At 36.2% G+C, this 25,555-nt stretch overlaps 1 protein-coding gene across 1 annotated transcript in view; it reads right to left on the bottom strand.

Moving 5' to 3' along the window:
• The window catches only part of LOC105443455, a 45,558-nt gene that overhangs the window by 150 nt on the left and 19,853 nt on the right, over positions 1-25,555 (bottom strand). The window contains exons 5-16 of the mRNA XM_030993703.1: positions 22,636-22,932; positions 18,884-19,087; positions 17,084-17,371; positions 8,259-8,531; positions 7,559-7,807; positions 6,931-7,203; positions 5,398-5,646; positions 4,770-5,042; positions 4,076-4,324; positions 3,448-3,720; positions 1,803-2,045; positions 1,179-1,451 (exon numbers count right to left, since the gene is read on the bottom strand). Coding sequence (XP_030849563.1) covers positions 1,179-1,451; positions 1,803-2,045; positions 3,448-3,720; positions 4,076-4,324; positions 4,770-5,042; positions 5,398-5,646; positions 6,931-7,203; positions 7,559-7,807; positions 8,259-8,531; positions 17,084-17,371; positions 18,884-19,087; positions 22,636-22,932 — 3,144 coding nt within the window. The remainder of the gene's footprint in view (positions 1-1,178; positions 1,452-1,802; positions 2,046-3,447; positions 3,721-4,075; positions 4,325-4,769; positions 5,043-5,397; positions 5,647-6,930; positions 7,204-7,558; positions 7,808-8,258; positions 8,532-17,083; positions 17,372-18,883; positions 19,088-22,635; positions 22,933-25,555) is intronic.

Below are 25,555 nucleotides of genomic sequence, written 5' to 3'. Positions count from 1 at the left end.
TAAAGTCCATAGGCTTTTTCATGAGAGGGTAATAATATACAGATATCGACTGCTTTGAGAGGCATGGCTGTTTTATTTGCTCAAGGGAACGCGCGCAGATCCTGCCATTACCCTGAGGCGTGCCTGCATGGTGGGCGGCACGCCGAGGGGTAATGGCAGGATCTGCTAGTTCCCGAGAGCATATAAAGCAGCCAGACCTCGAATATTAATGCAGTCGATATGTCTTTTATATGCCAAATTGAAACAAAATCTATCAATAATTCTGACCTTATTTTTTTATTGAGTAAAGATTGGTTAAAACATCACGGAAATCTGAGACATAGTCTGTTAATCTTAATTGAAAAATGACTGAAATGTTTAATCATTTGGAAATCGCATCCAAAAATCACTGTATGGTGTCCGCGCTCGCACAAAAACAATTTAAACACATAAACAAATGGGTATCGCAGCAAAATGTTTACTATTTGCATGGTAACCGTAATGTTGAGGGATCTCACTCTTGGATTATCAACCGTTAATGGCATTTTGCGTTTCTCAACGTGAATGGCTAAAATCACGACTCCAATTTCGACCAATCAGATGGTCTTATATTGACCGCGTTGCAAACAAGTGTAATATGATTTTGTAAAACCACTGGTCAGATGTCTGATATACCCTTTGACTGTATGAAGTTAACAGCACTACAAACATCAGAGCACACAACAATAAACATTATGATGTAAATGTACATTGTTTGTAATATACCACAATAGGTAGTAACGTATGACAAAAAAAAAAAAAAAAATACATAAGACAGAGAAGGTTTATATTTGCTAAAGGGACATGTTTAACAATAACATATCAACATATTTTTGTCCAAACTCTTGTTGGCACTTTTACCCAATATTAATGGATTAAAAGTAAAGTCATTTTCTTCCCTTACAAAAAAGTACCATGGTAACCATGGTACTTTTGTCCAAATTACCATCCACCATGGTAACCATGGTTATCATGGTACCAAAACAATGAAATACATTGGGTCATTAGACAATGTATTTCATTGTTGTGGAACCATGATAACCAAGGTTACCATGGTACATTTTTGTAAGGGTTAAATGCCGATTCACTTACTCTTAATCGCATATTGCACTATCATTTTGTGATGAATTTAAAATAAAATAAAATGTTAAATGTATTACCTTGAACATGGTATGTTCCTGTGCATGTCTTACTCAATTCGTCATCATAGATAAGTGCAATCACGTCGTGTGTCCCTATGGACACACCGCTGCCAACCGGGGAACCTCCTAGAGTAATATTTACCGAGACATCACCTCCGTGATATCTGTAACCATCTACAGATTTGGTTACGTCATCTGCTCCGAAATCTGGGCTAAAAGTATACGTCGCTTGTCCTGGATCAGTGCCTATTGTGCGATCAAAGTCCGAGCAGTTAACGGGCAACTCGGTAACTGCAAAAAATAACAATGATAATAAAAGACGGTCGGTAATTTAGAAAGTATACGTTGATGTAACAAAATAATAAGTTTAGAATTTCGTAAATTATCAAATAATTGCTCGTAAAGTACTTCCCTTGCTAATGTTTAACGCAAGCATCTTCATCAGAAGTGGGAAAATATCAAGATTTGCAGTGCAACATGCCTCATAAGGGTGAATTAGACCTCCCGAAGAACCTAGGGGCAATTTGCAACATGTCGTGTAGCAGTTGCAAGTTCTTCCAGTAATTGATTGTAACATCGCTAATAATTGCTATTTCACTGGACAAACAATATTCTTCATGAAACAATGTCCTTTAAACCTACGTGTGTTCTGTAAGTAGAATAAGCAGGAATCTGAGTTGTTAAATGCATCGACTGCCAACAGGGTTACTGGTGTGTATCCTGGAGGAAACAGGTCATCTTCTGAGACGTTATAAGTTACCCCATTCGGGGCAGCACTTGCATCTTGGTAAGTATAGGTTGTACCATTCGTCAATCCAGAAAAGGTGTTTGGTGTATCGAGATGGAGAGCTACATTGGAACATGTCAGGATAGGAGGATCTGTGTCTATAAAAAAAAACATATATATATATATATATATATATATAAAAGCCTAGTTAATTAAAAGCTGAGGAAAGCTTATTTTCGAACACTTTGCAACAGAAGGACACAGGGTTGTTCAGTTTAAAATTGTCAGTAAACGTGCGTATATTGAAATGTTTGTTTAGCTGTCTTTCCAATACGGACAACAGACGCTCAAAAATATGTCGCTTGAAGAGATGTCATGATAGATTGGATATGTCACCGGCCTGTGGATCAAAAGGTCCGCGGTTTAAGTCCTGCTGCGGCACTAATGTCCTTCGACAATTCGACAATATACAGTGTTCTACATTTGCCACTCTCTATCCAGTTGTTAAATGATGTTAAATGGGTACCAGGTAGCGTTTTTGTTGTACCACAGAGAGCCAAGATTCATGTATGAACTCATTTCCATTCATTACACGCTACGCAAGCCCGCGAAAAGGTAACAAACAATTAGACTTTGATTGTTTATTGCTTTCCTTCCCTATTTATAAGGCAAAACAACTAAATGAATATTGAGATTCGAACCTTCAATTGAATCCCAAGGATTCTATTAGTAATACGCTGTCCTTACCGATTGAGATAACGATGGATTGATGAAAGGTTGTTTCGTATAATTAGTATTCCCCTATTAACAACCCTACTGGATTCCATGTGCGTATGCGCTGGTTTCCATCGCGAGTACGCATGCGAAGGTTTCGTTCGAGAGCTCAATCTGTGGGTGGGCTCACTAGGGTACGAAAAAAAGACGCTAGCCGGTACCCGAAAGCTAATGTGGTTAGATTAGCAAGTGTGCGCTTGCAAAATTGACGCCTGGCTGGAATGCTCACCAGGGAGTGGGGAATGTGCATATATTATGTGCGGGTAAGGCTGAATCCGATGACCGGGGTAGTAACATATATCTGTGAAGTGCTTTGAAAGGGCCTGCGGTCCTAAAAAGCGCTATATAAGAACAAACTATTATATTATTATTACGGAATTGTATAAGCGGTGGCTTCTCTTGGGCCATATATAAAATCTGTGCATTATATAAATAAGTCTCATAGAATTAGAAAACTGACAAGATTGTTTCGGGGAATCCACGCATCCTCGCCAAATAGGTTATCATAAATTTTTTAACGGGCATGAATTCTTCCAAAGCAGTGAAACAAACGGAAGACAAGAAGTAACAAAACTATTGATTAATAATGTGATGATTCTTTTGCCAGATTTTTGGCATTGTCCTTTTTGCGTGGTAGTACATAATGATACTTTCAAAAAACCGTAGCCACAGTTACATTTCTTATAAACATGAAACAAAGTTGATTAGATCAATATATCTCCGGTCTTTAATAATGCAATTGATATAAAATGAATAAAATATAAGTTGCTGTACATGCACCATTACCTTTGACGATATAAATGCCCATGCATGTCTTAGTCAATTCGTCATCATAGATGAGTGCTATCGTGTCATGGGTTCCTATGGACACACTGCTCCCAACTGGGGATCCTCCTAAAGTAAGATTTACCGAGACATCACCTCCGTGATATCTGTAACCATCTACAGATTTGGTGACATTATCTGCTCCGAAATCTGGGTTAAAAGTATACGTCGCTTGGTCTGGATCAGTGCTTATTGTGCGATTCAAGTTCGGGCAGTCCACGGGTAACTCGGTAACTGCAAACAATTACAATGATAAGAAAAGACGGTTGGTAACTCAATAATCTTAAATTGATGTTAAACACACAGTCAGTTTAGAATTTCTAAATTATCAAATATTTGCTCGTAAATTAAAGTATTCCCTTGCTAAAGTTTGTTACAAGTATCTCTATCAGAAATGGGAAATATCAAGATTTGATTTGCAACATGCCTCATAAGGGTGAATTAGACCTCCCGAAGAACCCAGTGGCAATTTGCAACACGTCGTGTAGCAGTTCCAAGTTCTTCCAGTAATTGATTGTAACATCGCTAATAATTGCTATATCACTGGACAAATCCTATTCTTCATGGGACAATGTCTCATTAGACCTACGTGTGTTCTGTACGTAGAATAAGCAGGAATCTGAGTTGTTATATGCATCGACTGCCAACAGTGTTACTGGTGTGTATCCTGGAGGAAACAGGTCATCTTCTGAGACGTTATAAGTAACCCCATTCGGGTCAGCACTTGCATCCGTGTAAGTATAGGTTGTACCATTCGTCAATCCAGAAAAGGTGTTTGGTGAATCGAGATCCAAGTCGAGAGTAACATTGGAACATGTCAAGATAGGAGGATCTGTGTCTATAAAATATTAAATGTATTAATGCATAGTTAATTGAAAGCATACAAAAGCTTTTTTTGGAACATGCAGAAACAGAAAGGACACATAGTTTTCCAATATAAAATTGTCAGTAAACGTGAGTAAATTGTAATGTTTCTATAGCTGTCCACGCATAAATAGCGAGGTTATCATAAATTATTTAAAGGGGATGAATTCTTCCAAGGCAGTGAATCAGAAGGAAGACAAGGAGGAACAAAACTTTTGTTAAATCATGTGACGATTCTTTTGCCAAATATATGGCTTTATCCATTGTTGTATTGGTACATAATGATACTATCAACGAACCGTAACCACAGTTTAATTTCTCATAAAAAGGTGTTTTTAAGATCAATATATATTTAGTCTTAAATAATATACTTGATACAAAACTGATAAAATGTAAGTTGCTGTCCATGTACCAATTACCTTTGACAATATAGATGCCCGTGCATGTCTTACTCAACTCGCCATCGTAGATGAGTGCAATCACGTCATGGGTTCCTATGGACACACTGCTCCCAACTGGGGATCCTCCTAAAGTAAGATTTACCGAGACACCACCTCCGTGATATCTGTAACCATCTACAGATTTGGTGACGTCATCTGCTCCGAAATCTGGGTTAAAAGTATACGTCGCTTGGTCTGGATCAGTGCTAATTGTGCGATTCAAGTTCGGGCAGTCCACGGGTAACTCGGTAACTGCAAACAATTACAATGATAAGAAAAGACGGTTGGTAACTCAATAATCTTAAATTGATGTTAAACACACAATCAGTTTAGAATTTCTAAATTATCAAATATTTGCTCGTAAATTAAAGTATTCCCTTGCTAAAGTTTGTTACAAGTATCTCTATCAGAAATGGGAAATATCAAGATTTGATTTGCAATATGCCTCATAAGGGTGAATTAGACCTCCCGAAGAACCCCGTGGCAATTTACAACATGTCGTGTAGCAGTTCCAAGTTCTTCCAGTAATTGATTGTAACATCGCTATTAATAGCTATATCACTGGACAATTCCTATTCTTCATGAGACAATGTCTCATTAGACCTACGTGTGTTCTGTACGTAGAATAAGCAGGAATCTGAGTTGTTATATGCATCGACTGCCAACAGTGTTACTGGTGTGTATCCTGGAGGAAACAGGTCATCTTCTGAGACGTTATAAGTAACCCCATTCGGGTCAGCACTTGCATCCGTGTAAGTATAGGTTGTACCATTCGTCAATCCAGAAAAGGTGTTTGGTGAATCGAGATCCAAGTCGAGAGTAACATTGGAACATGTCAAGATAGGAGGATCTGTGTCTATAGAATATTAAATGTATTAATGCATAGTTAATTGAAAGCATACAAAAGCTTTTTTTGGAACATGCAGAAACAGAAAGGACACATAGTTCTCTAATATAAAATTGTCAGTAAACGTGAGTAAATTGTAATGTTTCTATAGCTGTCCACGCATAAATAGCGAGGTTATCATAAATTATTTAAAGGGGACGAATTCTTCCAAGGCAGTGAATCAGAAGGAAGACAAGGAGGAACAATTTTTTTTTTCAAATCATGTGACGATTCTTTTGCCAAATATATGGCTTTGTCCATTGTTGTATTGGTACATAATGTTACTATCAACGAACCGTAACCACATTTTAATTTCTCATAAAAAGGTGTTTTTAAGATCAATATATGAAGAGCTTGATTCCAAAAGGAGCTAAATCCATATGTTATCAAAATGGAGTTATTTGTCTTAAAATAATGATTTCCTACATGGGGACAAAATGCACTATATCAACTTCGAAAATTTTACCAGGAAGTATGAACAAAATTAGGTACAATATCATGTTTCATTCCAAAGGAGCTAAATCCAAATCGGTTTCATTCCAAAAGGAGCTAAATCCACTTTGAGTAAATCACCTTTTTTCCCCCTCCACTTTCGCTTTAGCAATGTACCTTCATGTTGTTATATACGTTAAAGGTGTCGCCCTGGACCAATAATATATGATAAGACAAAAAATCTACCAGTCATTTCTAATTTTTTACTGAATTATTAGATTTTGTGGATTTAGCTCCTTTTGGAATGAAACATGGATTTAGCTCCTTTTGGAATGAAACGGATTTAGCTCCTTTTGGAATGAAAATGTGAGATGTTGTCTACATTCATTTCAAAAGTTTTTTTTTAGTTGTGATTTCATTATTATTATTTAAAAGGAAAGGTTTGCTACTAAATTTTAATAAATTTCAGTGACTTTATTGAGAGAATATGAAATTTTCCAGGTACAATATCATGTTTCATTCCAAAAGGAGCTAAATCCACGAAAACAAAAATTCTAAAAATTTAGTAAAAATCAGGAAAAACTGGTAGATTTTTTCTTATCATATATTATTGGTCAAGGGTGACACCTTTAAAATATATAACAACATTAAGGTCCATGGCTAAAGGGAAAGTGGAGCAATAAAAAAAAAAGTCGATTTACTCAGAAGTACCCAAAGTGGATTTAGCTCCTTTTGGAATGAAACTCTTCATATCTTCAGTCTTTAATAATATACTTGATACAAAACTGATGAAATGTAAGTTGCTGTCCATGTACCAATTACCTTTGACAATATAGATGCCCGTGCATGTCTTACTCAACTCGCCATCGTAGATGAGTGCAATCACGTCATGGGTTCCTATGGACACACTGCTCCCAACTGGGGATCCTCCTAAAGTAAGATTTACCGAGACACCACCTCCGTGATATCTGTAACCATCTACAGATTTGGTGACGTTATCTGCTCCGAAATCTGGGTTAAAAGTATACGTCGCTTGGTCTGGATCAGTGCTAATTGTGCGATTCAAGTTCGGGCAGTCCACGGGTAACTCGGTAACTGCAAACAATTACAATGATAAGAAAAGACGGTTGGTAACTCAATAATCTTAAATTGATGTTAAACACACAATCAGTTTAGAATTTCTAAATTATCAAATATTTGCTCGTAAATTAAAGTATTCCCTTGCTAAAGTTTGTTACAAGTATCTCTATCAGAAATGGGAAATATCAAGATTTGATTTGCAACATGCCTCATAAGGGTGAATTAGACCTCCCGAAGAACCCCGTGGCAATTTACAACATGTCGTGTAGCAGTTCCAAGTTCTTCCAGTAATTGATTGTAACATCGCTATTAATTGCTATATCACTGGACAAATCCTATTCTTCATGAGACAATGTCTCATTAGACCTACGTGTGTTCTGTACGTAGAATAAGCAGGAATCTGAGTTGTTATATGCATCGACTGCCAACAGTGTTACTGGTGTGTATCCTGGAGGAAACAGGTCATCTTCTGAGACGTTATAAGTAACCCCATTCGGGTCAGCACTTGCATCTGTGTAAGTATAGGTTGTACCATTCGTCAATCCAGAAAAGGTGTTTGGTGAATCGAGATCCAAGTCGAGAGTAACATTGGAACATGTCAAGATAGGAGGATCTGTGTCTATAAAAACATTAAATGTATTAATGCATAGTTAATTGAAAGCATACAAAAGCTTTTTTTGGAACATGCAGAAACAGAAAGGACACATAGTTTTCCAATATAAAATTGTCAGTAAACGTGTGCAAATTGTAATGTTTCTATAGCTGTCCACGCATAAATAGCGAGGTTATCATAAATTATTTAAAGGGGATGAATTCTTTCAAGGCAGTGAATCAGAAGGAAGACAAGGAGGAACAAAACTTTTGTTAAATCATGTGACGATTCTTTTGCCAAATATATGGCTTTATCCATTGTTGTATTGGTACATAATGATACTATCAACGAACCGTAACCACAGTTTAATTTCCCATAACATGAAAAGGTGTTTTTAAGATCAATATATCTTCAGTCTTGAATAATATAATTGATACAAAACTAATAAAATGCAAGTTGCTGTCCATGTACCCATTACCTTTGACGATATAGATGCCCGTGCATGTCTTACTCAACTCGCCATCGTAGATGAGTGCAATCACGTCATGGGTTCCTATGGACACACTGCTCCCAACTGGGGATCCTCCTAAAGTAAGATTTACCGAGACACCACCTCCGTGATATCTGTAACCGTCTACAGATTTGGTGACGTTATCTGCTCCGAAATCTGGGTTAAAAGTATACGTCGCTTGGTCTGGATCAGTGCTTATTGTGCGATTCAAGTCCGGGCAGTTGACTGGCAACTCGGTGACTGTAAACAAAATTAAAAAAAACAATGCCTCGACATTGTATAGCATGTACATATTAGGCAATTTCGGGTCCAACTTCTGAAATCTGTTCATCCTTTAAAAGAAAGAGCTTCCAGGAGCTATTGGCCCGTATTCTGAAGTCGTGTCTAACTCCTGTTTAACTAAACATTTGTCTAAGTCCTGTCTAAGTCCCGTCTAACTTTAGACACAAAGTCGTGTCTAACTTTTTTCGTATTCTGAAGTCGTGTTTAAATAAAGTTAAACACGAAGTCCTGTCTAAGTCCTGTTTAACTTTAGACAACTGCGAGGGGTTGTTTAAGTCCTGTTTAATGACAACCTGGCCCTTGTTAATGAAACGGCCATTGCAGCAATCGGGCGATGGAAGAACTTAATTTAGTTAATTTACTTTTAATTAAGGAACTTTACATAACTATCTTGATCTAAGGAGACACGAACGAACGAGTCCTGTTTAAGGGCGCGATTCTGCTGCTTTTCAACGTCGACGGTACACTCTACTTGCTGACCCCGAACTTGCGGGGGAGAACGATGGTACGTGCATTCTCTAAAATTTCAAATACGTTTTGCAGGATTTTTTCTCGTGTAGCCTAATTTTTTTTCTCGATAATATTAACTATTCTTATCTACTGGTGACATCTTGGAAATTCCATAATCTATAATAAACTAACCATTCTGTCGAAGAAGTTTATTTTCAGGTTCTTCCGAGCACTGAGGCACTGATAAGGAGTGTGTTTGTCAATCTCAGTGTACAGTACGTGTGTGCGTGCACGTAGTTTAGTTTAGTTTAGTTTATTTCTTTATTAAAAAATCACACCCGTCATCAGACGGCCGGCCTAAAAAGGCCTATGAGTGATACATCAAAAATAACAGTCATAAACAATTTGACATGATAACATAGTACAAATATAAGTATAACATAATTACAATCACAGGAAAAAAAAAAAAAAAAAATTATTCATTTAAGTAGTACAAAAGTTCTTGGCGAGTTGTTAGGATTTGGTTTGCAAAACTGGCTATTAAACTGCTTAGTGAGTCAGCTGAAATTAGGTAAATAAATTGTTGGTATGTGGAAAGATCTGAAAACGTATGGTCATGTTCTATTATATCATAAAGAAGTTGTGATCTGATGTCATTATATGCAGAACAAATCATAAAACAGTGGAACTCATCTTCTATGTTACTAGAATTACAAAAAACACAGTATCTTTCTTCATATGGGACATTTTGATAACGCCCAGTTTCAAGAGCTATAGGGGCACAACCGCATCTAAACAAAGCCAAAGCACGTCTGTTTGATCTATTTTGACATTCTATTACATATTTTGACGTGTTCAAAGATTGTTTAAAATTTCGATAAGTTCTAAGTTTATTTTTAGCATGAGCTTTCTTCCTTTTATCGTCAAAAATTGAATTTCTCCATCTATTCTCGATAAATAATTTACATGACGATGACACAGTTTTTACAAAATTGTCTGTACTAACAAGATTAGCTAAAGGTAAAACATGTACACATTGTAATTTTGAAAAAAGCTCTTTGACTCTGAAACATTGCTTGCTTTGTTTGTTCTTTTTAATTTAATTTAGGTATGCTCTGTGTTATATGTAATTGTATAGTGGAACCTAAAACTCTATCTTGCCACATATGTTGTTCTCAATCTGATAGCTTTTACAAAAAATCAAAATGTCTTGAAGTATGTACCTCTTTAGAAAAGGATCTCTGCAATTGTCCTTTTCCATCTTGTTTTCATAACATATTTGCCTTTAATAATACTGATGATATCGCATTTGAACATCTTTTTAAAAGGAATGTCAATACTTACCCATACCAACTTTTAAATAATCTCCAAAACATTGAAGATGTTTACTCTGATGACATGGATCATAATCTTGATGTCTTGGACTGTAAATATTATTTAGATGATGATTTCTTAACTAAAGCACTTGAATTCAAAGAAAATTTTAGTATTATTCACTTCAATTCTCGAAGCTTGTCTAAAAACTTTGATGCAATATCCGATTTTATATTTTCTCTTAATTTCGATTTCTCCATCTATGGCTTTTCAGAGACTTGGATCCATGAAAACACACCACATACTTTTAACCTACCTGGATATTCGTTTATACATAATGATCGCAAACATGCTAGAGGAGGTGGTGTGGGTTTGTTAATTTCTGATCTTTTGGATTTTGTTATTAGACATGATATCTTAGAATGTTCTGAATATTATGAGTCTTTATTTATAGAAATTGTTATTCCTAGAGGGAAAAATATTATTGTCGGTGTTATTTATAGAAAACCTCAATCAAAAGTTATGGATTTCAATAAACACCTTCAGTCTTGTTTAGAAAAATTGAATATCGAACATAAACATGTATATATAATGGGAGATCTTAATATTAATCTACTGAATCATGATAATGCTTCTGTGAATGAATTTTTGAGTGCAATACATTTGAATAGCTTTGTGCCCTTAATTGATAAGCCAACGCGTGTTACAGAGACATCCTCATCTTTAATTGATAATATTCTTACTAATAACTATGGATCAAATGTGCTTTCTGGCTTATTTTACAATGATATTACAGATCATTTCCCAGTTTTTCAAATAACCCACTTTAAATTTCATGCACAATGTACTCCTACTCGTAAATTTCGTCGTATAAATGAAAGTACTATTAGAGCTTTTGAAGAAAAGGTGTATAATGTTGATTGGAGTGATGTATTTAACTGTACAGATACTGATGAAGTTTATAATATGTTTATAGATATGTTATCCAACGTTTACGATGATGTATTTGTAATGGGAGACAGTAAGACCACAAGAAAAATTATTAAAAAGCCATGGATAACTGTAAGCATATTAAAAAAGATAAGATTAAAAAATAAATTGTTTAAGAAGTATAGGAAAAATTGTACTGATGACAATAAGAAAAGATATGTCAAGGTCAGGAATAATGTTACTAAATATTACGTTGTGCACGCATAAACTATTATAAACTTAAATTTCAGCTCTTTAAAGGAAATATGAAAAAAACATGGAATATGATAAATGAATTACTTGGAAAATGTAAGAAGAATTTACCATCATATGTTACTATAAATGGAATAGATGTACATGATGAAAAGGATATTGCTAATAACTTTAATACATATTTTGTAAATATAGGAGCCTCTATGGCTAATTCTATACAACAAGATGATAACTTTGTTGATTTTTTATCTGGAAGATGTAACAACACCATATTTTTAAAACCTGTTAAAGAAACTGAAATATTGGAAATTACTAAAAATATGAACTCATCAAGTAGTAGTGGCATTGATGACATTAGTCCCCTTGTTGTGAAAAAAATTATTTATGGTATTGTGAAGCCTTTATGCTTCATTTACAACCTATCATTCTCATCTGGAATAGTACCCTTGAAATTAAAAACAGCAAAAGTTACACCTGTCTACAAAAAAAAGATATCCATGATATTTCAAATTATAGACCAATATCTGTTCTTCCAGTCTTTTCTAAGATATTAGAAAGGCTGGCTTATAATAGGATTTTTGATTTTTTGTATAAAAATACTATATTAAATGAATTTCAATATGGTTTTATGAAAAATGTTTCTACTGAAATGGCACTTATTGACTTACATGATTATGTTGTTAATTCTTTTGCAAATAAATTATATACAGTTGGTGTTTTTCTCGACCTGAGTAAGGCATTCGATTCAATTGATTACTCAATATTGTTACATAAATTAAGTTATTACGGTATTAGAGGACTACCTTATTCATGGTTTAAAAGTTATTTACATAATCGAACTCAAGTTGTGTCTTACAACAATGTCATTTCAGATTCTTCTAATATTTCATTTGGTGTTCCTCAAGGATCGATTCTAGGTCCTTTGTTATTTCTATTGTTTATCAACGACCTCCCAAATTGTTCTAAAATATTAACATTTATATTGTTTGCTGATGACACCAATATCTTATACTCAACAGATGATCATTTATCATTGTCAACTAATTTAAATAACGAACTACTAAAGGTCTCTAAATGGTTTAATGCCAATAAACTTACATTAAATATAGATAAATCAAATTATATGTTATTTTATACTGTGAAACAGAAACAAAAGTATAGTACTTTGCAAAACTTAGTTGTGAAACTCAATAATTCATCAATTGAACGTGTATATTGTACAAAATTTCTGGGTGTTTACATTGATCATGATTTATCATGGAAGACTCACATCTCTTATGTCAGAAAGAAGTTATCACAGAATATCGGTGTCATCAGCAAATTATGCCATATCCTACCAAAATGCATTCTTATAACATTGTATAATACTTTAGTCCTGCCCTACTTATCATACTCTAATGTTGTATGGGCTAATACATATTCTTCCAAATTGGAAGCCATTTTTATATTACAAAAGAGATTTGTTAGAATTGCCTCATCATCTTCATATTTGGCACATACTAAACCCTTATTCATAAAGTTAAGCATACTGAACATTTATAAATTAAATAATTATTTTAATGCAATACTACTTTTTAAACACAAGCTTGGTTTATTACCCAATAATTTATGCATTATGTTAACTTTAAACTGTTCAGTTCATAATTATAATACTCGAAACAAAATGAATTATTATTTATCTGCTATTACAAAACAATATGAATTACACTCTTTTAGACACAAAGCTCCTTCTGTATGGAATTCCTTACCGTCAGACATTACTTCTATTAATAGCCTGAACTCATTTAAAAGAAAGCTTAAATTATATCTTATTTCTAATAATCTTACATCATAAAAACACTCAATTACTCCACAATGCAAATTTGTTTAGGGTTGTGCGGTCTACATGTAAGTTTTTGTTTTTGCTTATGTTCTACTTTGATTTGTTTTGTTTTGTTATTTTTTGTTATTGTTTATTCAAATACCATATATCATTTGTATGATTCCTATACTGTTTTTTTTTTCTTCAGGTGGCTGTCCAGACAAACCCTCTAGGGTTTTTATACAGCAACCTAATTCCTATTTGTTTGTTTTTACTCTCAATATTGTACTATGTTAATCATATTTATGTAAAAGTAATATTTTGATGTCACCGTTTTTGTTTTTTTACTATGGAATTAAATAAATACTGAACTGAACTGAACACCAGTTTTTGACTCCATTGTTTGCTAGAGATTTAGACCAAGAAAAGATTTTACTTGGGTAGCGGTCACTATTGAGTTTACTTAAGTTACTCCATAATCTACGTACGTACACACAGTACATGCAGTCTAGTCATTACGTCACGATCACATCACCATGGTACCAGCACGCGCACAGCTAGCTGTGCGCGTTAATTTTTTTTATCCGGTGCGCGCACGCATGCGCACTGGGTCTTTCGTCAGAATTAACGCCTACTGAGCATGCGCAGAAGTCGTGACTACAAGTTAAACACGACCTGCGCAGAACTTAAACAGTTGTTTAGTTAAACACCACTTAGACAGGACTTAAACAGTTGTTTAGTTAGACGAGACTTAGACACGACTTCAGAATACCAAATTAAGTTAGACAGGACTTAGACACGACCTCGTGTTTAAGTCGTGTCTAACTAAATAGTTGTTTAACTTTAGACGTGGCTAAGTCAGACACGACTTCAGAATACGGACCATTATGTTTATTCCTCCGCTTTAATACCGGAGGTGTGTCCAGAGGATTATATTTTCGGGTCCACTTCCGTCGGACTTTATAGTTATCGCAATATCTCAAGAACCATTTGAGGTATGGAATATAATCTTGTCGATAGTTTGTTTCTCCATAGGAAGGCAATCTGATTAGATTTGTGAGAAAGTATGTCAAATGTCAAATATCATTCAGGACTGGTTCTAAAATTAAAGGCCAGTAGGCCTATGAGTTTTCAGCCTGTTCATAGTATGCGTCCCTATAGGAAGCCAATCAGGTGAGATTTTGTGGTACATGTATATAAGGAGGCGTAGGAGGTAAAACGCCAATGACAAAGTGGTAAATTTCCATGAAATTTCAGGGTTTAAGCAAGGACAATTTGAGCTTTGAACCTCACATTTAATGTTAGTAAGCATTAAACCATAGCGAGACGAAGTGATTAAATTTGTGGTTAAGAAGGTCGAAGGTCAAAGCGAGGCAATATACATGATCTTTTTGTTGGGGGGGGGGGGGGGCTTTGTTAACCCAATACAATTTGAGTATTTAAAGTTATTTTAGCTGTGAATGTTTAATGTGTGACTAGTATGCATCATCATATGACGACACGTAAATCAGATGTTGTGGTTATCACGCCAAAAGTCAAGTTCGTAGAGCCAAATTGAAATGTGATTATAGGCTTTTTGTGCTGTACCTGATTATTCAAGAATAATTCAAGGCATGATCGTTATTGATTTAAGGCGGAGGTATATTGGAAACGAGGTGTCATTTGTCCAGTTTTCAATATGCTGTCCAAAGATTGGTTTATCAAAATTAAATTCAGTTATCTGCGCGTCAAATTCGAAAACAAAACTTTTTTTGTTAAATACTTTGAACACCTACGTAAATGTTTATACACAAATTATGTTACTCCATCCTCTGTCGATGAAATGAAGCAAGGTATTATATAAATATCTGTCATGTTTACGGTAATAACTGGAAAAAGTGAGAACTAATAGGCATTTCCAACGATTGAGTGAGGGCCGTGTGTATAGGCCTATGCATATTTTGTGGACACTCTTCAAGGAGATGAGAGGGAAAGGATTGCCAATTGTAAAGACAACACTGGCTAGTTTACTGTTCAGTACCTTTTTATACAAAAGTTAACCAACTGATTCATGTGATTAGGGAGATGCAAGTTGGTCTAGCGAGAATGATCAGCCCATTGCCTTTGCCTACAAACTGACTCAAATGATACCCAGGTTGGAAACTGCGATGGGAAACTTAAACACACACACGCGCGCACGTCCACAAACTCATAATTTATCTACAGAAGAGACCGGTATAAAAAGTGGTGGACAAAATAACCAATCACTTAAGTATTCAAGTAGCTAGCCCAACGATGTTGGAATGGCTACTGTGTCATGGATACCTACAGGAAATAAATTAGAAAAATAACCATCTTTAGGCCACTCCGACAATTCAGGAAGTTCCCTGAATGTTACGATCATTCGGGAATCGTACACAATAAAGCGACCAAATCGCACACACATTGTATGGTATCCGCGCTCGCTCAAAGAAATTTTGTAAACGTAATCCAATGAGGAACTCTGCAAAATTTAACTATTTTCCCGTTACCCGGGGCAACGGGAATCTTTCTCATGAACTATTGACCGTTAATGGCATTGTTCGTTTCTTTACGGGCATGGTTAAAATAACGACTCAAATTTCGACCAATCAGATGGCTAGATTTCTAAAGTGAAGTCTATAAATGCGTGCTTTGGGGGGCATTTCCTTGGAATAGCAAGTAGATTAGTAAGCCTAATGTGCACGAATAAACGTATTTTGAGGGAATACATTCGGAATTGATCATTCAGGCAACAATGGTTACAGATATATTAGAATAAATCTGTCATATACCGTGTGAGTAAAAAAAAAAGTTTACACCTAGAAAATTGCTAATTATTTTTAAAATCATCTATGAACAGTAAATTATTATACATCTTATGGAAGAGTTTTTAATCCAAATCATTTGGTACCATTTTTGTGTGGTATGTGTTCACGCTTGGATGAACAGGTGGCATTGTTTGCAAGAGTGCAAAAATCGACTTGTGGGCTTAGCGGAGTGAGAGAATGAATTGAATTTATCAAATGAAATGCATTGCATATGTTTTTTGCAAAGGGCAAAGTCACACACACCCACCCACATGCCCACAGATGTTCGTTGATATTTGATATTCGATATTTGATATGTGTGGCATGATTAATTTTGTTAGGGATGTTATTTGGATCTGCAAAGATTAATACCCAAATCCCAATTGTTTTATTCAAACATCACATAAGCAACTTTGGCGCAAGTCGATTTTTGCACTCTCGCCAACGATGTCTCCTTTTTATCCAAGCGTGAACACATACCACACAAAAATGTTACCAAATGATTTGGGATAAAATACTCTTTCATAAGACATATAACAATTTAATGTTCATCGATGATTTTTTAAATAATTAGCACTTTTCTAGGTGTAAACTTTTTTTTGACTCACACTTTATATGTAAATGACAATTTATAAAACAATAACATTTACATGATAACAGTGCGAAACACATTGCTTGAAACGCTGAATTGAGTGACCACTTTGATTTGGATTGATAATACAGGCAAATCTTGAAATAAGCAGCCAGGATCAAGGGGCAATTTCTGATAACCAGGGAAATTTTCAAAAAACAGATAATGACAACCAATTACAAGAAGTAAATAGGCTCAAACATACAATGTTAATTTCACTAATGCGAATACATGTATGCTGAATAAAATATAATGTATAACTGCTTTATCTAACTTTAATACAAATACACATGCCCGGGAAATAGCATTAAATATTCATACTTACGTGTGTTCTCTACATAGAAGAGGCAAGTAGCTTCTTCACCACAATTATCCTGTGCGATCAACTCAACAGGTATGTGTCCTGGAGGGAGCAGGTCTCCATCTGGACCAATATTGAAGTTGAACCGGATCCTAGTTCCATTTGTCTTATTGTAAGGGTTTTCATCCATGTAGGTGTAATCGAAATCCTCAATCAGTTCAAGCAAGGAGTTTGGGAAAGTTGAGTTAGCCGTTACATTTTGACATGTCACTATCGGTGGATCATTGTCAAAGAAACACAAATCAAGCCGAGCTGGAAGAAGTGAGAAAGAACAGACTTTGATAGCAATAAAACTCTGTTTGATAGGAACAAGTTTGTTTCCCATACATACAACGGGATTAAACCTACACATACCATATAGAGAGAATAATATTTCAGTTCTAGGACAATTACCCGCTAGACAATCACCAAGGCCAATTCCAAGAGGGGAAATCCCCCCCCCCTTTCCCCCGAGGCTATTACCCCACTGAAAATTACCCCCTTGAACAATTACCACCAGAAAAAAAGTTCTGCTTTTATCAAAACCAACATCAGGGTAGACTTCCCCTTTAATGAACGGGGGGGGGGGGGGTAATTGTCCTCAGGGGTGGTTGTCCTCGGATGTCCTTTAGGGGGATAATTGTTCTATAGAGATAGTTTTCAGGGTGGGGGTAGTTGTCCTCGGGGTGGTTGTTCTTGGCTCGTGTGTAATCTTCCGGGGGTCATTGTCCGTGGGGGTAGTTTTCCGGGGGGGGGGGTAATTTTCTGAGGGGTGATTGTCAAGGTGGTAATAATTGTCCTAATACGTAATATTTCACATGCTTTACTAAAACAGTAAAATTATACTAGTGAACAAAATTTAACAAAGTATTAATGTGCCGTTATAACAGTGAATATCTTATACGCTGATGTTAATTATATTCTGGACGCATGTAGTACCTTCAGTCTTTGATATCGACGGCTGTTCCGCTGAGACTGTATCAGTCCAGAATATGGCTGGCTCCTTATATTAAATTCCCACAATTGATTCAAGCCGCCGATGATGGCGTTATCAACGAACCCATATTATACGATCAACAGCCCACATCACGCCATCTTCGACTGGCAGCAAGTATATAGGGGGAGGTTGGTGTGGTGGGATCAAAATTAAATAGGCCAGATTCTAGACTGAGACTATATACGTCTGGCTCCACTGACCGCCTCTGTAAAGACCATACAGTATACATACCCCGTGTCTACACACAACACATTCATCGTATAACCATCCCGAAACGGTATAGTTATACCTTTTCGGAATTTTAGTGAAAAGAAGAAGACGACGAATAAAAAGAACACGAATTCAGAACACGAACGGAAACAAGCCATTGACGAAAGTCGTTAATGCAATAAGAATTCAGAACGCGAAGAAGAAAAATTAAGGCATTGACGGAAGTCGGCAATACAATAAGGACTCATAACGCGAAAAAGAACAAGATATTTAAGAAAGTCGTCAATGCAAAGCATAAGAATAAAGAACGCGGACTAGAACAAGAGATTAGCGAAAGTCATCAAACCAAAGAAAGCTAACAATGCAGAACGCGACGAGAAACAAGACATTAACGATAAGTCATCAATGCAATAATTAATGAAAATAATTACAATAATAATGATGATAATAATAATAGTATGGGAATGATAACTGACCACTAGACCTTTGCACTATCACAACAAATTGGCAAACGTCTGTATTTCCTGCAGCATCACTGGCATTATAGGACAGCTCTGTTATGCCCAAAGTGAAATTGCCTCCATTAGTTCCTGTTCCTAGAAAGTCCATTCTGGGACAGCTGGACCAACTGTTGAGTACGGGCTCGGTCCATGAGATCGATGGCTCATTCGAAGCGTTGTCATCGATGTTGACAACGATGTTGTCAGGGCAACCCTGGATGGCAACCGGTTCATTATATGTAGCTGTTAAAAAAAACATGGCTTTAATATCAATCGTCGAATCTAATCAATAAAGAGATATATAGGTATTTATATTTACATACATGTACTTAAATGTGTGTAGTGTATGATTTATATATAAATAAATATTTAACAAACAAGTTTTACATATATATTTCTATATTTGAGCAGCGCGTATTTTACACTGAACACTGCATGCAACAAAAGGAGAAAAGATGAAGAAGAAGAAGAAGAAGAAGACAAACAATAAGAAGAAATAGTTGCGAGGATATACTTTAGAAAGAACAAGTAAAGAGATCGCGAATATCCATAATGTTGAAATGCAACCATTGACAGCACATACACTGTCGCTCATAACGGTGGAATATGTTTGTTTACCCCAATTTATGGAATTATTTTAAAAATAATTTAAAAATAATAGATCTAGATAATAGTATACATTCTCAGATTGTATTGAATAATTATTTGCCATTGTGTGTTTTGCGTGACTGCTAAAGCATGTGTATGCTACTATGCTTATCAACTAGGGGACCTACGCCCTTAAGTCATAAATGACAGCAATGAGGGCCATTGCTTTGTCACTGAACCATGACTGTACGCAGCGGGGGCTAGGGTAGGAGGCAGTTTCCATAAATAAAACAAAACAAAGAAAACGCAATACATTTCAATAATTTATTGCATTTTACCCCGGTTCCCAACATAACAAAATCCTCTGTGTGCCCATGCCTTGAGCCATAATGCATGGCCGTCCAGAGGATCAAAACCGTGTCGATGTGCTATATTAGTGCCCTTTTATGGGGGCATTAATCCTTATTACTGTCATTTATGACTTAAGGGCGTGGGTCCCCTAGTTGATAAGCATAGTTAGTATACACATGCTTTAGCAGTCACGCAAAACACACATTGATAAATTATTATTCAATAAAATCTGAGAATGTATACTATTATCTAGATCTATTATTTTTAAATTATTTTTAAAATAATTCCATAAATTGGAGTAAAACAAAAATATTCCAACTATATGAGCGACAGTGTAGTTCCTTAACAAAATACTTTATTAACAGATCATTTCTTTACATTTTAATTTTTATCTATATCGTATCAAAAATCTTAATATTTACAGGTGGAACAATGAAAAAATACCTTTAATTAGTGTATATATGTAAAACATATAAATTGAATACAAGGATTATTCTAGTTAGAAGGATATCATATTTGTTTACAAAACGATGGTAATTTGTCTCATGAAAAAATGAATATTTATTGGTGAGTAGTGATTTTTAATGTTTTTACCCTAGTTTTTCATATTAAAACAGAATTGGTTGTCCCCAAAAAGGAGCACCAATTTGACGCGTGAATTAATCAATTATCCCAATTATATTTAGGTAAATGTATACATGATTGGAACGATTATTTCATAATCATCAGATGACATCAAAAACCTGAACAATAGATCACGCATTATCAACTTCATGCAGCATGAAGTGACAGTGTCAGAAACCCAATTGTCTAAAATAAGTGAATGGCTGCTACGTCTGGTTCATTTTGGTTTTTGAAAACACATGGAATGAGTTTGAACTAATAATTGCTTAACCCTCAATAGCCCCCCCCCGGGGGGGGGGGCTAAATGAGGCACCCCCCCCCCCCCTTCGATATTTTTGGCAGGTAGTTCTTAACGCAAACAAAAATGGCGTTGAAATTGCTTGACTTTTTTTATTTTACATCTCGCGCCAATTTGAAGACCCTTATTTGCGAAGATCGGGGGTATGGTTGCAAAGATATAGCACACATTCGTGACCATTGTCAGAATAATTGTTTTCTTTCTGTCTTTCCTTAGATACCATCTATTTTGGTCATTATCAACTATTTTAGATAACAAAATAATGAAAACAAAAGATTTTAAAACAAAAAAATGCATAAGAAATTAAAAACAAAAAAATGCATAAGAGAAATCAGAAAAAAGAGAAAAACAAGAAAATTATCAATCTAAACAAATTTCACAATAATCTCACATTTTTGATATTGTTGATAGTGGATTATAATGAATTATTCTAGAATAAAAAAAGATTTTTGCCCTGACGTGGTAATCAGAAAATTCTGAATATGAAGACAAATTAGCATATTTTAATAATTAATTACAATTATATTGAATTCCAATACAAGTCATTAGTTTTTGTAATATATGACAAGCTACAAACAAGTCGAATTTGATGGCATTTTCTCCATAAATGGGGGGGGGGGGGGAACTGGAAAACTGAGAATTCCTTTTTTAAAAAAATGCACATTTGCATCATTAATTAGACCAACAAATAATAACAATAAATATCATAAATTTGACTATGCATTTTTGTAAATTACATGATGTAACACAGACACGCCAATTTTGGTCAAAATCGGTAGATAAATGGCCGAGATCTGAGGTGGGCCAAAAAAGCCCCCCCCCCCCCCCCCCCGGCCCGGCTATGCAGTTTCAAAATAGCCCGGGATATATTGGGTTAAAATACCATTGTTTCAATGCTCTCGTTGTTTAATTGCATACGAGACCATTCTGATGATAGCAGTATCACACAAATAACTAAGTAGGCATCAAAATGCGCAACAGTACTGATTATAGGCACATTGATATTTTCTTGTAAGAAGTGATTTAGGCTGCTGAACAAATGTCAATGTGCATTACCAATACAAAATTGTGCCTCCTCAGTTATGCATCATCCTTCCATCACACTCATGGTATCATTCGAAATACTAGAATTATGAGCTTTTGAATGACGTGTATTTGAAGAAAAAAATATATAAAAAAAAACATAATGAACTACGTGAAACAGCGTTTCGCCTTTTTTGATAATTTCCAATCACGCCTCTTTAGATTGTCTAAAATCAGTCATGCGTGATTTATTGATCATATTTTTGGTCTTATATGAAAGAAGAAAAATCAACCTGTTTTATTATGTATACAGTAATACAAAAGTAATTTGGAACAATTGAGTAATTAACCATTACATTTTCATTTTCATATTCAGGGATATCCTGTATAACAGTTATCCGATCTCACTATTTAAACGAAAACATGTCTGGTTTGTATGTGTCTATTAATAACAGTTAATACGTACGCAGTCTTCGCGTTCAAGTACGCCGCTGCCGGCGTCACAAGTGAGAATCCACTGAAATAGCCACAACCCTACCCCTAACCCTAACTCCAACCTTACCTCTAACCCCAGTCTTTACCCCCAACCCTGAAACTAACCCTACATATTGATAAAGCTAATGGATGCAAATGTATGGACAAATTACGACTGCGACTACTTTTGTCTTTTATATAAAAAAAAACTGATTAATTAATGCCTCCTGGCTACGCATAGATTTGACATTGTGCACATTCAGATGCGCTCTCATTAAACAGACTCACTTGAGAAGATATCTTTTAAATCATGTTATCATTTGTGTGTTTCTTAAAATAAGATAGAAAAAGATGAAATAACAAAGTGATATTTATAAAAATACGAGACGTTAATGGCTCTTAAAAAGTGTGTTCTTTTTATATTCATGTTTTATCAAGAGATCTGACGCGGCCTGAGACACAGGCGTCTTACTGTTTGATATAATCCGAATCGTGCTAGGATTGATGTCAAGGTTGCTGCCATCCGTCAATGTCACCGTCCTGCTGGGAACCGTGCGCGTGGATAACTTCATATCATACTCGAAGCTCAAGTACTTGCCGGTAGCAAAACCATCAGAATATTCCCAGGATGTCCAGAACAGCTTGCTGCCATACTTGCTGAGAGAAATAGCCGGCCAATAGTTGGAATGTACATGGATGGTTCTATCCCCACTCCCGTCTAAATTTGTGACGCCCAATGAATCGGCATTCTTGTAGTAAAACAAGCGGGCTATAATAAGACATAGTGAGAAAAATATTAGATGATAAATGTAGGCTACACACAATTTGTGTATAAGGCTATTAACCTTGTTTGTATTCAACGGTTCATTTTTTGCATTTTTGACCGATATAAAAGCCTAAAATTGACCCCCCCCCCCTCAAAATTAAATATATACAGTCATAGACATATGCCATATACATGGCAAATGGTTTGCAGTAAATAATATATAATATATACTCTAAAAAAGTGTACCCAATTTATTTAGAATAAAGGGAACATTGTTGTTAGTGAGGTAAAATATTATCCATTATCTTAAATATGTATTGTTCTATCCTACATAATGGTTACAAAATGTGGAAGTGACGACAGGTCTAAGGTTTCGTCACTAGATCCACCCGGTAATATTTCTGGCGCTCTTGAAACAACGAATCATCTGTAGGTCTACCGATATAAGTTATACGATTGTATAAAATGTTGAATACCAAAGATAGAAACAAAAATCATTGCCCCGTTATACAAACCTAAGCAATTGTACGATCGATTTTTAAGATTGATTGCACATAGTGATCAATGCAATCAATCGCTAAAATCAATAGCACAATCCATTGCTAAGCTTTATGTGACGGGACCCACGGAAGTGATCATTGATTGTCAAATAACGTGATGCCTGCATCACGTTATTTGACAATCAATGATCACTTAGCTTGCATATCATATCAAAACGATTGGGTCACTGAACCGTGCTTGTTTTATTAGCAAAAAAATGTTATATGGAGAATGACGTTTGCATATCATATCAAAACGTTTGGGTCACTGAACCGTGCTTGTTTTATTAGCAAAAAAATGTTATATGGAGAATGACGTACAAAACGCGTCTTTTTTTTGGACATCCATCTCCATTCTGCTAAATATTTTGCCTAGATTGACTAGTATAATACGACAAAGACTATGTTTTTACTAATATCGGGGAGCTTCTCCAGGCGGCGTCCCGGCTGTGACCGACTGATGACCCACCGATTCCCGAGCGGTCTCCGACCGGCCACCGGCTGATTTTAAGGAAATTGCCCGGTGACCGGCCGGTGATCGGCGGGGCACCAAAATACGCTCGGTGCCCGGGCGGTCGCCGCCCAGGCACCGACCAAATTCGAGCGTTCGCCGTCGAGCGGTATAGGTCAAAAAGCGAAGCTGCGAGGTCAAAGGTTGTTTACCGATTTTGAACTCGCCGCCTAGTGATCGACTGATCTCCCAGCGACGACCGGTCAGCGACTGGCCGGCGACAGCTCGGAAACCTTTGACCTAGCGGCTTCGATTTTTGACCTAAATCTCTCGACGGCGAACACTCCATAAGGTCGATGCCCGGGAGGCGACGGCCCGGGCATCGAGCGTGTTGTTTTGGCGGCGAGTGAAACGTGAGCAGGCGCCGCCGAATTTTAACTCCGCGCTAAAACTTCAGCGGCGACCGAGCGATGCCCTAAAAACAAGCGGTGCCCGGGTGAATTTGGCTAAAAACTCGCCGAGCAGGCTACTTTGGGGGTTGTGACCATAGCTTGAAGTTTCCATTAACGCACGTTATAAATTGGGGCGAGTTACATTTTAAAGCAGAGAATTTCTGCTATTTGTGGAGTAGAAATTATTCATGGGGACCTTTTGAGTAAACCCCTCTGTCTTTTGTTCTTGAATGTTGTTACGCATTCATTTTCTGAGACAAAGGTCTATGGCAGATGCCCCAATTTTGTGTTGATACGTACACGGTCATACTCTAATGGCTATAACATCTGAATACGTCAACGTATTCAATTGGGGCGAGCAGATCTGGCGACTTCAAATCTTAAGCTAAAAGCTGATGTCAAAATCATTGTCATTGGTCGAATAACCTCAGTCTGTGCCTTTTTGTTTCCAAAGTTTTCCCCAATTGACGAAAAGTTCTGACAAATCGAAAACTAGCAATGACGTAATGGGAGATTCCATTATTGGTTCGAGGGGTAGCAGCATATAGCCCTTAAATCCAGCGCAAGGAAAGGACAGTAACTTGCGATAAGCCAATATTCAAGACCGAAATCATTAGGCAAATTTCTGATTTCTTTAATTTTGGAGCATTACGTGAGTGCGGGAAAGTTATGAGTTCAATAATGTTATATGTTTCATTAAATTAAGTATTACTCATAAATAAAAGTTACAAAAGAACAAAATAGAGATTTTTCTTCTCCATGCTCCTCAGCCAATCATGTTTCCATTCTCACTTGCCCTTAGTCCCGTATATGTCGATATGTGTACCTATGTACAATCCTCAGTGATCGTATCAGGACAATTACCCCCTTGGGCAATCACCCCGGAAAATGCCCCCCCCCCCCCCCTCCCCGAAAACTACCCCCAAGGACAATTACCCCCGGAAAATTTCACCCGGGAATTACCCCCCCCCCCCCCCGAGGACAATTACCCCCGAAGACAACTACCCCCGAGGACAATCCCCCCCCCCCCCTCCCCACCATTGACATCACCCCTGAGGAATTTGCAACACTGGGACAAATAATGCGAGCCTCTTTTCAAAAATACTATTTACAGAAAATTGCATACACTTTCATTTTCTTAGTTATTTTTCAAGTTAATTTCAGTCTTTTAAATTATTCAATTC

This window comes from Strongylocentrotus purpuratus, unplaced genomic scaffold, assembly GCF_000002235.5.
Source record: "Strongylocentrotus purpuratus isolate Spur 01 unplaced genomic scaffold, Spur_5.0 spur5_scaffold_20, whole genome shotgun sequence".
In the NCBI taxonomy this organism is placed as follows: Eukaryota; Metazoa; Echinodermata; class Echinoidea; order Camarodonta; family Strongylocentrotidae; genus Strongylocentrotus; species Strongylocentrotus purpuratus.
The sequence above is the reverse complement of the archived record's forward strand: the minus strand, read 5'-3'. Positions and strand labels throughout refer to the sequence as shown.